We start from the raw sequence: 13,248 nt of genomic DNA, 5'->3' as shown, positions 1-13,248 counted from the left end.
GTCTGCTCTCTTACACTATACTTGATAGCAAACAAAGCTTGATGACTTGATCTTTTATGTAAAGTTCTAAGATACTGCTTCTGCAATGACTGATTATGACTTGCACTTGGAACAGTAAATTCAAAAGAACACTGTCTGGCACTTTAGCATCTCAATTAGAGGTACTGAGCTAATTTAGTGTTACCTGAGTCTTAAGTTCTTGTTCATGCATGGTGCTCTTTTGGCCTGAACTCTTGATATGTTTGAATCAATAGTATCTGTATTAGCTTCCTAGTGTTTCCGAAGAGTTATTTTTCAATTTTGCCTATACAGAGACTAGATCTTTTCTCGTGCTGATGATGATATCCTCAGCAGTTGGCACTTGGCAATTTCAACAATGTGGAAGTATATTTCAGAAATCTTAGCTCCTACTAACGTACATAACTTTCTAGTGAAGCAAGCAAAGCTCATCTAAAAGGTGTTGCGTCTGATCATTTTGCTCATGCGTGGGTGTCATGGTGCGTCGAGCCAAAGAATCTTGAGGCATATTGGTTTCCATTGTCCTGATTTTAGAAATCAATAGCAGGGCAACATTTCAAGTGGCAGAAATCTTGCCGGACTAGCAAAATGCCCGGAAAGGTCTTTACGGGGTTTTGACTGTGTACGGTCTAGGCCAGCAAGAATACCTCGTGTACTAGTCCCAACCATTTTATAGCAAGTGAAAATATTTAGCTGCTGCATGATGGAGCTAATATGATTATGATGGCCTGTGATGCTCTCCTTTTCTCTGTGACTTCTGCCACTCTGAAATAAAAGTCATAAGAAGCCATCAAATGGAGCAAATGGCTTTCATTCACATTAAATTTGTCAGGACTGAACAAAATATTGTCATATCTAGAATCGGAAAGGAACTAGAATATTGCTCTATTCATCATCTTGAAATTCAGCTGTGTTGCCTACGGAGAGGTTTAAGCGCAGCAATTCATAATGCGGTTTTAGAAGCCCATAAATAAACATCTGCAACAAGGTCCTAGATACGGTCAAAAACATCATGGTGAAGCAAAGAAAAAGTGTGAATGATAAATTTAATATATACACTGAGCGAGAACTAGAGGTTTCTGTGGTGGTTAAAGATATGAATTGAGATGAAGGGTTGGCATTATGTACTTGTCCCCAAGAACAGAAGTTTCTCATAGAAATTTGCTCAATGTCTTTCAACTTTAGCTGTTAATCAAACCATTCTCCGGTAAGAGCAGGACACGAGGTTCATAAGAAAAGTGACTTTGCTTTTTCCAAGAAGCCATTCTAGAGCTTCATTTGAGAATCTCAAACAGTGAAATTAAGAACAAACACTTCCTCCCAAAACCTAAGAAAAAGCAATTACTTAAGTGTTGCAAGAAAAGTTGATCATCACTTCCCACTACAAAGCAAAAGTGAGGTGGTAATTATGTAAAGAAAGGAGGACAAGGAAGCACTTCAACCAGGCAAAGCTTGTTGATAATTGATGTGATTTGAAAAAGGATGGAAAGACTTCTTATCATGTTGCCTTCTTAATAAAGTCAATTCGTACTGTGATTTGGGGCCATCCTTGTCCTTTACCGTTTGACAAGAACCAAAGCCACCCCTTGAAACCCTCCTTCTTTGCTTATGGTTACTGCTGCTAATACTCAGTAGACTGCCTAATACAGGAATTAAGTGGAGATTGAACAGCAGTTTTTATCTAAACATCATTGCCCTGGAGATCTTAAGCTTCCATAAATGGTAAGAATAGTCACGATAACGATGGCCATGCTATTGTCATTATTGCTCTTGGGTCTTGACAAGACAAAACGATTAACAATTTTCTTGTGATTTTGATTAGTAAAGCATCCATGTGCTTGTGTTTCCATCTACTGTTGAATGGGCCAATTAAGAAGGATGAGTCAGCATTCAGGACCATCATCTCGAAGGTGACCCTGATTATTCAGCCTCCATGTACACCAATGTTGTCGATCTTAATGATTGTCGAGAGAGAGAAAAAAAGGACCCCAGGCCTATATTTAGCAGTTAACTCCTTATCTGTACTGTGTATACGGTGAGGTATCTGATCCATGTGTAAATACTATTAGATACCGGATGTGATTCTGCTAGGGATGGTGACATCTGCTCTATGTAAGAACGTGGTGTGCCGCCTACAATGCCACTGGCGTAAGCTTCCTTGTCGATTAGTTGTCTCGCTCTGCACTCAAAAAGTGTTTGGAAATTGATGACTCTTAGGGGTAGGAAATTTTTGTTCAAAGACATGTAGATTATGTCCCCCTCTTATTCAAATGACAATTTGATTGTGAACCAGGTTGAAGTCTTTCCTTTCATTGATATCAAAAGCACGGGTTTATTTCCCATCATAACTAACCATCACAACTGGCCTCTAATTTGCTTCACCAAGGTCGTATCCATTACACTTTTGCGAAAAAGTATGATGGATGGCCTGAAAAAAGGGCACGTAAAAGATGTCAGAATCTACGTCTCACTGTGGTTCTTTGAGCATGAGAGCGTATTGCAAAGTAACACCGGAATAATGCTCCTGAAGTTCATCTTTATATTTGAATATAGCAGTCAGCAGCAGTGACAGCAAGATCCTCAAGTCGTAAAAATAGTCTGCATAAGTGACTAAACCCTGACTTGAAAATGGAAGTAACAAGAGCAACATGTATTGGCGCGTGCAGGTGATGATGAGATCAGAAGATGGTTCCCCGGTTCTGACAATGAATATCTACGCTTATTCCAAGCATTAACACTGTAAACACCACCTTTTAGAGAATTCTGCACCGACTTTACTAAATGAACTGACAGAACCATCAATAAAGTTGGCCTGTTATTCGAATTTTTAGTCTAGATTGGAAGGGGAGAGAAAGGGTCACGGCAGTTAAGTACCTGTAACAGCGACTACTCTTCTCATAAGCACGATGGATATCTGGACTTACTTTCATTTTCATATGTGAGTCAAATTGTTAAAGCGTTTGTCTCAACGGGAATTTAGCAAAGGTCAAGGAAGTTTCATGTCTGGAAGTACAATGAACAAACTGACAGCCCAGTGATGAATGTGAATGGTACTAGCATTTCAATGGATATAATAATGGAGGCGTGAAATTTCTCACCAAACTCCAACCCGTTTTAACAATTTCTTAGCTTCTTCTTCCCTCTGCCTGTGAGTGTATTCTCATCCACAATCGTAATGTCGGTAATGATTTTGTACAGCTTCAATCCCAGAAAATACAGTTAAACGTAACATAGCAGCTGTTGCTTCTCATTTATTTCCTCAACTGCCACTCATTTAAATAAATTGTGTGCAATATTTAAGACAAACTCTGTAGAGAAGGTAGAAATTGGTATTAAATCTCATAACCAGTTCTTACTGTGATCATGATGTCCAGACAAAAGAAGAGAAAAATAATAGTTAGTGCAAAGTTACATTACAGAATTTGATTTATTTCTACTTGCTTTTGAGAGCATGCAAAACGGTTTCATAGTTATGACTTCAGGTGGATGACTTCAGTTCTGAAACTACACTTACAGTTAACTTCATATTATAGTTGCACTTGTCATGTACAGTACAACATGTTCTGGATCTACTGAACAAGTTTCTTCTCCAATAGCAGCTAACCTAGTCTTGCTTCATCACCCAACCTCTCAGGCATAAGCAGAATGAAAACCCAGAGTCCTCTGAAAATACAATGAACCGAGAGGAAATTTGCCAGAGATAAAGCAAAAGAGGCTATTTCTGGTTTTTGTGTTCTTCTATCTTTCAAAGTTTAGATTTATTTTAAGTCTTTAGTTATTTTTGGAACGAAAATCTATCTGTAACTTCACTGGTTCATCCCTTGTTATAATTATTATCGAAACAGTTACCATTGACCCTTGCATTTCTTAAATAGACAATTACATATCAGGCTACCACTGAGCATTCTTTAAACTCTTGCAACTTTATGAGAGAGTGAGATATGTCCCATTTCTCCTATTCTATCATGTCTCTAACATGTTGAGAATACTTCTGCTTTTGGACCTATTATGGAACTCCAGGAAGCGTTCATGATATTCGGAAATTGCCTGAAAGAGCCACAAGGAATGAGGCTTAGTCGTATTTGACCAGTATCTGGTTCAGAAATAGGCCCTAAAAGAGGGGGTATATTAATTGAATCCGTTTTTTTCCTTCAAAAGAGACGAGAATGCTTCAAGCATCTGCTGATATAATTAGGTAACTCGCTTGTTAATAGACCGTAAGTGTTTCCTAATTTAGAATTCATGGAGCGAATGAATTTCACAATTACCGGTTACCATCGCATTCCGATTTGCAGCATTTGTTTTACAAGGCTACAAGCAATCCTTGTGATCACACCAGATCCTTAGTCAAATGATGATATCTATCTAGGAGGCCCACTAGGTTGACACATTCATTGAGACTAAAACCTCTGATGGGACTCATGCAGGTCATATTGTACCTGCATCTGGACCGTCCATCGATGATGGCGCCGCCCCATGATGCTGATGAGGAGCACATACACATCTTCATCAGGCAACAAAAGTCCGCAAAGCAAATTTGCAATTTGTTGAAATCTTAGCCCCTCAAAAAAGATGAAAGAAATAAATAAATAAAAAGCAATTCTTATTTCCAGTAGGCTATTTATAAATTCGACTAGTTTACGACACTCACAATTCATTTCTGCGACATCTATCACTGTCTCTACCTACAATATTCCTTTCACACGTTCTCCATTTCATTTGCCTCACAGATTAGAGCGATTCTTCCGGAAATCTAGGCACTTTTGCATGGGAAGACACTCTTGCTGTCACAAACAGAAGCTGAGGAAAGGTCTGTGGTCTCCCGAGGAAGATGAGAAACTTTTGAACTACATCGCCAAATTTGGACTCGGGTGTTGGAGCTCAGTCCCAAAGCTCGCAGGTAAATCAAAGAAGTCAGTCAGTCCTTTCACCTTCGTAATAATGCAAAAGTGGAGAATGATTTTCTTTATTCTTTGCCCAGCTTCATATGTCATAATTAATTTATGTAGGCTTGCAAAGATGTGGGAAGAGTTGCCGGTTAAGGTGGATAAACTATCTAAGGCCCGACTTGAAGAGAGGTGCATTCTCCCAGCAGGAAGAGAGTTTGATAATTGAACTCCATGCAGTTCTAGGCAACAGGTAGCATTTGCACTTCAGGACTTTGATTCTCAAAACAGTTATCGTCCATTTTCATGGGGACAAAACTGAAAACCAAGAACAGTTTACTTAAACATACATATAATCTGTTTCTTTTTTCAATCACCAAAAAATATCTCCAAAACTAAGGAGTTTGATGGGTGTTTGTTTCAGATGGTCACAGATTGCAGCGCATTTGCCTGGAAGGACCGACAACGAGATAAAGAACTTGTGGAACTCCGGATTAAAGAAGAAGCTCAGGCAAAATGGGATTGACCCCAATACCCACAAGCCCCTTTCCTTGTTTGAAAACAGTGACCAACAAAAGTTTCATGCAATATATGAAGCCTCTGTTGCATCCACTAAACCGAACCTTTCCCAGGCCAGTTCCACAAGTAGCAGCCAGAATCTGAGAGTGACTCCATCTCCTGAGCTCTCATTTAAGAGGCCCGGTATAGTCGATGATGGAAGCTTCATCACCTGTTTTCCACCTGCTGGTATGGTGGGCGAGCTATGCTTTCAGCACTTAAAATGTTCAGGTACCATGGGTCTATTGGCAAGTTCAGATACTGCTCTACATCACGATTGGAATTGGAGCTCCTCAGATATCAGTCCAACAGAGGTCCATTCAGCTCCAAAGCCAAATAGACCCTCTGACAGCTATTATTGCAATATTGATGGCGGTAATAGTAGCCACTGGAGCGGCATTGCTCCATTGCAGAATGTTCATACCTTTGAAAACTCCCCAAATTCATATATATCGGCTGACTGCGGGAGAGTCGACAAAGAAACTGAGACTCACCCATCGGTGTTTGATGCAGAAGTTGCGAAATGGTTCGAATATCTCCACCACACTCCATTTGTGTTTAACCTCTCACCAAGTGGAGCTTCTCAACTGGAGCACAGCGACGTGACGCCATCAGCAGGCACATGCTCAGTGACTGGTGGTGGCTTGGTCAGCAATTGCCCACATGATCAGATTCTGCAAGCTTCACCAGGCTCTGACATGTATGGCAAGACTCTTCAAGTTATTGCCGTTTCTTCAGGGCAAAATTCTCCGTCTTCTTTGGAGCCTGTGAAGAACAAGTTTCAAGACAAGAAAGTATGAACAAGAGATCTCTCAAAAACCTCCTCCTCCTTCCTTTTTCCCTTTTTTGCAGGTGTGCATTGTAAATGGTAACGATTCAGTTCTTACCCTCTGCATCTTTTTTTCTTTCCCTTCTGTTTTACCGAACGTATGAGATTGATCCCTAGAGCTTATATGTGTTCACCCATATATGCCTCAGATATGTGTAAAGTTGCATCATGGTTATAAACACCATTCTTGTGCAACTCTGTCTCTTGGTGTCTCGTTAAGGACTCAATTTTTTATTTTTTATTTTTTTTAATTCTCGGTTGTTGAAGACACATGACACAACAGTTTAAGAGGGTATTGATATTTATAAGGTTTAGTCAGTACCATGACCTGCATGTGCTGAGATAGTGACTTTATTTGTAGAAATTCCCTTTCTCGTTTTGGTTTTCCTGGGACAACTTTTTCTCCGTACGATTTGGAAGAGACCTCTAATTTTACTTTTAGTTCCATCCATCTCTGTGTGTGCAAGATTCGATGGCTAACACACATCACATGCTTGTTTTCATCAGCATCTTCCAGAAGATTTCTTCTTCTTTCCAGTGATTTTCGTTGATTGATCTGATTCATTTCAGTTCAATGGATATATTTAAGCAGAAAGATTGGAAGTAAATTTCCCCATTGTCAAGTCGATAAAATGGAAGCTGAGAAACTTTAGAATAAACATCTCCTAGGAAAATCGTTGCAAATTTCTCTAGCTCCCTTCACGCTAACATTGAAAATTTCCTCTATTTATCTGCTAGTCAATTATTACAATTCAGAATATTATTCTGCCATATGTAACACTTTATGTATTTCGCTAAAAATAATGCTCCCAACATTCTGATGAACCTTTTCATTTCGGACAGATCTAAGTTTCTAGGCTTACATCTCAATCTCAATGAAAAAGCTACTAAGTTAATAAATAACACATTCCTTTTAGCTACTCGTCAATTAGATGGATAGAAATATCATCGTAAATATGACGCATCTCACTCCACTTACGAGCGATCCTTGCTCCCACTCGTCTTGATAGAGTGTTGTGACAGGAAACTGGCAATTCAATGTAAAGGGGACAGTGAAGACTTGAGAGGGAAGATTAGCATGCCATTTACTAACACTAAGTCACTGAAACACGTCGAGAGAATTGCTATACAAATAGAATCACAATCGCGGGATAAGATCCCATAAGAATGGCGCTTTAGATGTACTGGATGAAGAATATTGGACTGGTGCAGACGCAGGTGAGATACATTGGAGAACAACATTTTAACAAGTGAGCAAAATTGTAACTTCATCTGTACTAGTAAAACAAGCAACCCCCACAGGAATGAAGAACAGCAGATGACTAGCTGACTTCAATTTTTGCACTTCTCAGTAGCCTTCAGTCTTTATTGTCTGTTATCAACTATCTATGAATTGCAAATTCCTATGCCGACCAAGTACACGAATATCACTTCCCTAGAGCTATCCTGTGAACGGGTTAACTCCGATGAATCGTCCCATCATTTAAAGATAAGGTTGTGGCAGGTTTTGTCGCAAGGGTATGGACAGTCGATGGCCTTCACCACTGCTCGATCAAAGTACCAATTCCCAACAGCAATCGCAATCGGCTGCACATCAATGTTGAGAATAAAAATAACATGAATAATGTGTTTGTTCTCTGTTTAGCTCGGGTCACGCACGAGTGTTTAGTATATTCATCAAGTGAAGATGATGCTAGAATTGGATGCAACAATTGTACCTGGCCTCCGATACGTGGGGAATCATCAGAGAACCAAGTGTCCTGCCTCTCGGACTGGCAGTGGGCAAAACACGAATTGATAAACAAACCATTTCGGTTAGACTTAGAGAAATATTTTATCACATTCAGCATTTGGCTCCTGAAATCTATTTGAGATACACAGAAACAAACAAGCATGATTAGTAGGTCCACCGTGGAAGCATATTTTATTACTTCCCGACAAATGACCAAAGCAGAACCCACCTTGAAGAAACTGAATCTGCGACGAATTGCATTTTTTATAGTTTAATGTACATTCGTGCCAATATCCCTGGGGATCAGCCGATGGTGGAGCCAGACTAGCCTGAATCTGATTTATAAAAAGATAAATTATGTTAAAATCTTCATGGGTAGCTCAATTCATGGCCCTATGCATCGGTTGATGTTGCTTTCTGTAGAAGAGAGCTGTTACCTGCCATGAATCATATGCCGCATTGAGCAGAAATAGCGGGGTCTTGATGCTGGCAATCGAGTTTTGTGGGAAAAAACACTGGGAAGGATAAACATTAGGAGAATAGAAAATCAATTTGGGAATGAGTAACTATATTTGCTGCGCATATGATCGAACTGGCGAGCGCAAGTTATGTACGCATGGAAACTCAAGGACTCAAGTTGATGGCAAACTAGTACCAGTTTAGGGTCAAGGCGATGTCCAAGGCGATCGGTGCACGTTCGTGGAAGATTCTGTTTCACCCCCTGAAATCATGAGAAAACATTAAAAACATTAACTTTTGCTAATAGCCAAATTGGCAAAGATACATGCTGTTTCTACGCATCGGATATCGTCATTTGCTGACATGCTACCCTCAAATGGTTTAACAATTCTGAACCGATTTGAGATACATATGTGACCCTATTCTTCAAGCAACCTAGATTAATGGCACAAGTCTTAATTAAAAAAATTGGCTGACCAGAGCTTGAAACTGGTAGGTGTGGGAGGTATAAAATGTGCGCGTACCTGCAAATCCACTACACCTCTGTATAAGTTTCTGAGGCTACGCCCACCAGATACATCAAGCCTAGAATCCAGGGAAACAAAGCCACCAGTCATTTTATGAGGTGCTTCATGGAGCGAAGCGTGAGAAATAAGGACAAAGTCAAGGCATATGGATACATACGCATCAAGAAATAACCCGCCATCACTCAAGCACTTCACTTTTGTTTTGATAGGGAATAGATCACGAAACTCGTCGCAGTGAAGAATTGATGCCAGGCCACCAGCAGAGCACCCAGAAAGAAGGGCCTAGAAACCCAAAAATTTCGTACAAAAAGAGTTAAAGATGACTATAGAGACAGCGACATTCGTAGGTTCAATGAATTGTGTTCAACCTGTTCGGCAGATGACATTCCCTTTGACATCAGATCTTCCATTGCAGCTGACCATATGCGCTGCCCTCTGAACTCTAGTTGCGCATCCTTCAGTAAAAGTAGTTTATACTTTAGAATCAACATGCTTAATGAAATCTAAGCTAACATTAGATGAAAGTCTTCTTCTAATTCGCTTAATTAGTCAATTCAAATAATGCTTCGGCAATTTATTTGAAAATTAGGCATGCGGTTGGGCAATTGACATTGAGCAAACATACACCAACAAAGAAACACAAGATGGTCAACCAATCAAACATGCTCTACCGCAAAAGGAAAGCTTTCTCTGTCCACAAAAATAACAACATATGACTGCATGATGTCTTATGTCTATTAAAGGATTTCTATATCTAACTTAGAATGACGAGACTGAGAAGTTCCACAAAAAATGAACCTTATCTTGAGTGTCCCCATTAAAAGAGGCACCGTCACAGTACCGAAGCTTTACTTTGTTCCAGTTGAAAAAATCTGCACATTGGAAGTCCTTTAAAGTTAAGCCTTTAGAAGCAAAAGGAAAGTACAAAGACTAAAAACCAAATTTTGGAATAAATTTAGGCAAAGCATGAAGAGAACCAGGATTGTATTTAGGGTTGCTGCTCAGTATTCCAGTGAAGGATATCTCTTTTTCCATGTATGTAGAGGATCCATGTCGAGTTTTTTTCCGATAAACACAAGTTCTCACATTGTTGCACCATCCTCCACCCTGCCATAAGGTAGCTCAGAAAGTAAATTTCAATCATGTAATCAGCTATCTTTCCGACTCTGAGGGAAAGGCAAAATCAAGCGTTGTGCTTTTTGTAAGTAGTTTGCTGAGACAAGACTCACGATGTTTTCTTTGAGATAGATCGCGAGAGGATCTCTAACGAATGAGACCGCATAGTTTGACTTTACTGCCATTTTTGTTATGTCTTAGGATTGTGGAGAAAAGCACTCATCAGACATCATCTCACGTCGTAACGATATGAAGTAAGACTTGATATGTCTTGTAAAGTTCAATTATACAGAAGGAAGATTAAGACAAGTGCCCACACGCTTCTGGTGGGCTATAAGGGACGGTTTACTAGGAAATCGTGGCAACATTTTGAAGTTCGAAGTTTGTACATTCACAATAAGTAGCACAAGTAACAATAGCAAGTTATGTTATGCGTACAGCGACAAATTAGGGACCATAAGTTCCTTTAACGAACCTCCAAATTAATGAGCCAACTGTTAGCTCCTGAACCAAATCCCCATTGCAAGTGATACCCAGGTAACGTTCCATCCAAGCAGACTGAAAGCACAAGAAATGCAGACTAAGAATAGGACAATACGTGCAAATCTACAACTTTAATAGCCTAAACTCACAGAAGAGCAAAATTAGACATATGAAAAGGAGCAAGGTGCAGGATTTCGAATGAATTTCGTTAAAACACCAGTCCTGCTCGCACGTAGACCAAAGCATTTAATCAAGACTAAAGATAAAATGAGTTCAGTTTCTGGACACTAAAGGGGCCTAAGAACTCCAACACAGAAGTCAGAAGCTCCTGCTCTAACAACATCTGTTAACACTCAAAAGTCTTGGAAAAAAACAACAGTCCTGTGCGCATTCAGAGGGAATGAAAGAACAAAGAAGACAGCTGAGCAAAGGCACTCTAATATCACATGATCTCTGAAGCAATGAGGACGAGTGCTTGCTTAGAGAGCGTTACCAGCTCCTTTTGCAGCAGCACTTTGGATGAGAGTGAGGCCAACCATGTCATTGGCAATAGCAAGGGAAGGTCCATGAGCTTCAAAATGGGAGAACTCTGTTGCATTGAGACCGACCAGGTCATACCCGCTCATTACCTCCCTGAGGCAGAGTAGCCCCACAACAATCCCAACCAACAATGGCTCCATTCTTTTTGGAGGGGACTCTTTTCACTCAAAATCTCTCAGGCACGGTACAAAAGGCAAAAAAGGGCAAGAAGTTTCCCCTGCTAATGCACAAGAGCCAGCCACTGTTTGAACACAAGGTGCCCCTGGAAGTGGCCGTGAGAGAAAGAGGGTATGCTTGCGATGGGACTGTCGGGTTGCCAGGCTTTTTAAAGTGGCACTTTTCGAATCTTGCCAGCACGAGTCTCCGTGGTCTCCTCCTTATCGACATGCTGTAGAAAATTTATTCACATATACAATTAATCAATCAAGGAAATAACGGATCCATATATGATTGTAAAACACCGATGCGGAATTAAAGCGTACATGTTTGAGCCATTGCTTCACTTGAAGAAAATAGACCAATCTGATAACCAGTGATCTACCGGAATGCCAGATCTTCCTCTATATGACCTATTTCGATATAACAGCTTTCAATGGGATTAAAACAACTGATAGGTATAACTTATCCTTTTATAGGCTAGAGAGGGGACCTAGTAAACCCTAATCAACAGCATGTCAACTGAGCCCTTCCCATTATGGGCTTCGATTAAACACAATTAAACACAATTGCCACACTTTCATTATGGGCTTCAACACAATTGCCTAACTTTGCCCGTTATCAATAGATGCTAATACCCAATTCAATCATATCATTTAGGGTTCAACAAATATTGGAATATCCATTAACCCGATTATTTAAAATAGAAAATCAATTAATTAATGTAAGCCCATATTATATGAAATTTCCAACATTCTCCCACTTGGGCTACATTAATTAACTTATTTTATTTTGAAAAATATTTTATATTTGAAAACGACACTATTGGGTTAATAACTGAAAATTTTGTTTTATGTGGCCACAACTTTTTAAAAATAATATTCCAATAATTGCATCTCAATACCAATCCAATCCTATATAACCTCAGTCTAGGAATATGGAGATCAATGTGTTAAGAAAAAACCACAAGACATGACCTTCCATAATCACATATAATAAGTATTATATTTTCATGGATCATGGGCTTAGTAGTGTAGTAAGAAATAGTGCCAACATGTGATCAAAATTTACATTATTTCTTATCGGTCCTCAATGCAATTTCTCAATAACATGAAACTGCATTAGTGTAATTTCTAAACAACATGAAATTGCCTCAGTGCAATTTCTAAACAACATGAAATTGCACAATTATGTCACAATCCAACATGAGATCTCATAATCGGTGACATCTAGTCATCTTTAAACTAAAAATTTGTTTAAAGATACTGTTTTATACTTCCATTTCTCGCTTAACGGAGAAATGATAACAATAGAATCAATAACAACAATCATTGAAAATAAATGCTTTAATAAACATTATAAAAGCATTATCTGTTTGCATATAAATACAATATCCAGAAATAAAAATTATATAACTCCCACTAACAAAAGAAATCAAAAGAATCCAAGACACTCATATTCTTTACATGTTCTTTAAACAAAATGGGCCGTAAGCCCTTTTGTTAGAGGATCAACTAACATGGACTCGGTTCTAATATTCACAATCACAATGTCTCCCTTTTTGACCAAGTCCTTAACAGTATAATATTTGATCCAATTAACATTTTAACCGTGGCATTGTTGTTATTTATAGCAAAAGTAACTGTTTGTCACACATAATGCAATAAGATCAATTTTGGACAATAAGTATTTCAACAAAAATAATTAGTATATTATAAACTCCCCTTTGGGCAGAGTGTATAATGCACAATTATTTTTCACAGCATGAAGTTTATAAAGCACCAATAAAGAGAATTACATATAATTGTCAATGATCCATCCCCTTTGGGCAGACAAATCATTTAAATTATACATCTCCATGATATCAATATATAGAGATGATAAAAGAGAATTACATATAATCTTCAAGGTTCAATCCCCTTTTGGCAGACAAATCCTTTAAAT

At 39.0% G+C, this 13,248-nt stretch overlaps 2 protein-coding genes across 2 annotated transcripts; one reads left to right on the top strand and one right to left on the bottom strand.

Moving 5' to 3' along the window:
* The first annotated feature begins 4,614 nt into the window (after positions 1-4,614).
* Positions 4,615-6,676, top strand: LOC104431568 (transcription factor MYB61). Its single transcript, XM_010044183.3, has 3 exons — positions 4,615-4,918; positions 5,028-5,157; positions 5,329-6,676. The coding sequence occupies exons 1-3, from the start codon at positions 4,786-4,788 to the stop codon at positions 6,260-6,262; spliced, it is 1,197 nt and encodes a 398-aa protein (XP_010042485.2). The 5' UTR covers positions 4,615-4,785; the 3' UTR covers positions 6,263-6,676.
* Positions 6,677-7,770: 1,094 nt separating this feature from the next.
* LOC108953914 (pectin acetylesterase 10-like) lies at positions 7,771-11,147 on the bottom strand. Its single transcript, XM_039304711.1, has 12 exons — positions 11,102-11,147; positions 10,601-10,683; positions 9,987-10,116; positions 9,808-9,881; positions 9,378-9,464; positions 9,167-9,291; positions 9,007-9,067; positions 8,708-8,744; positions 8,461-8,555; positions 8,253-8,358; positions 8,010-8,155; positions 7,771-7,878 (listed from the first exon to the last, which is right to left on the bottom strand). The coding sequence occupies exons 1-12, from the start codon at positions 11,145-11,147 to the stop codon at positions 7,771-7,773; spliced, it is 1,098 nt and encodes a 365-aa protein (XP_039160645.1).
* Between the last annotated feature and the right edge of the window lie 2,101 nt (positions 11,148-13,248).

This window comes from Eucalyptus grandis, chromosome 2 (assembly GCF_016545825.1).
Source record: "Eucalyptus grandis isolate ANBG69807.140 chromosome 2, ASM1654582v1, whole genome shotgun sequence".
NCBI classification, from domain to species: domain Eukaryota; kingdom Viridiplantae; phylum Streptophyta; class Magnoliopsida; order Myrtales; family Myrtaceae; genus Eucalyptus; species Eucalyptus grandis.
This window is presented reverse-complemented; position numbering and strand designations above follow the sequence as displayed.

Bases quoted from the DNA above. Each gene is read 5' to 3' on its own strand.
- LOC104431568 (XM_010044183.3), top strand. From the start codon at position 4,786: ATGGGAAGACACTCTTGCTGTCACAAACAGAAGCTGAGGAAAGGTCTG. The intron at 4,919-5,027 runs GTAAATCAAAGA...TAATTTATGTAG, and splicing joins CTCAGTCCCAAAGCTCGCAG to GCTTGCAAAGATGTGGGAAG. The intron at 5,158-5,328 runs GTAGCATTTGCA...TGTTTGTTTCAG, and splicing joins CATGCAGTTCTAGGCAACAG to ATGGTCACAGATTGCAGCGC.
- LOC108953914 (XM_039304711.1), bottom strand. From the start codon at position 11,147: ATGGTTGGCCTCACTCTCATCCAAAGTGCTGCTGCAAAAGGAGCTG. The intron at 10,117-10,600 runs GTTCGTTAAAGG...ACCTTATGGCAG, and splicing joins GTTGGCTCATTAATTTGGAG to GGTGGAGGATGGTGCAACAA. The intron at 7,879-8,009 runs GTACAATTGTTG...ATTGATGTGCAG, and splicing joins CCCCACGTATCGGAGGCCAG to CCGATTGCGATTGCTGTTGG.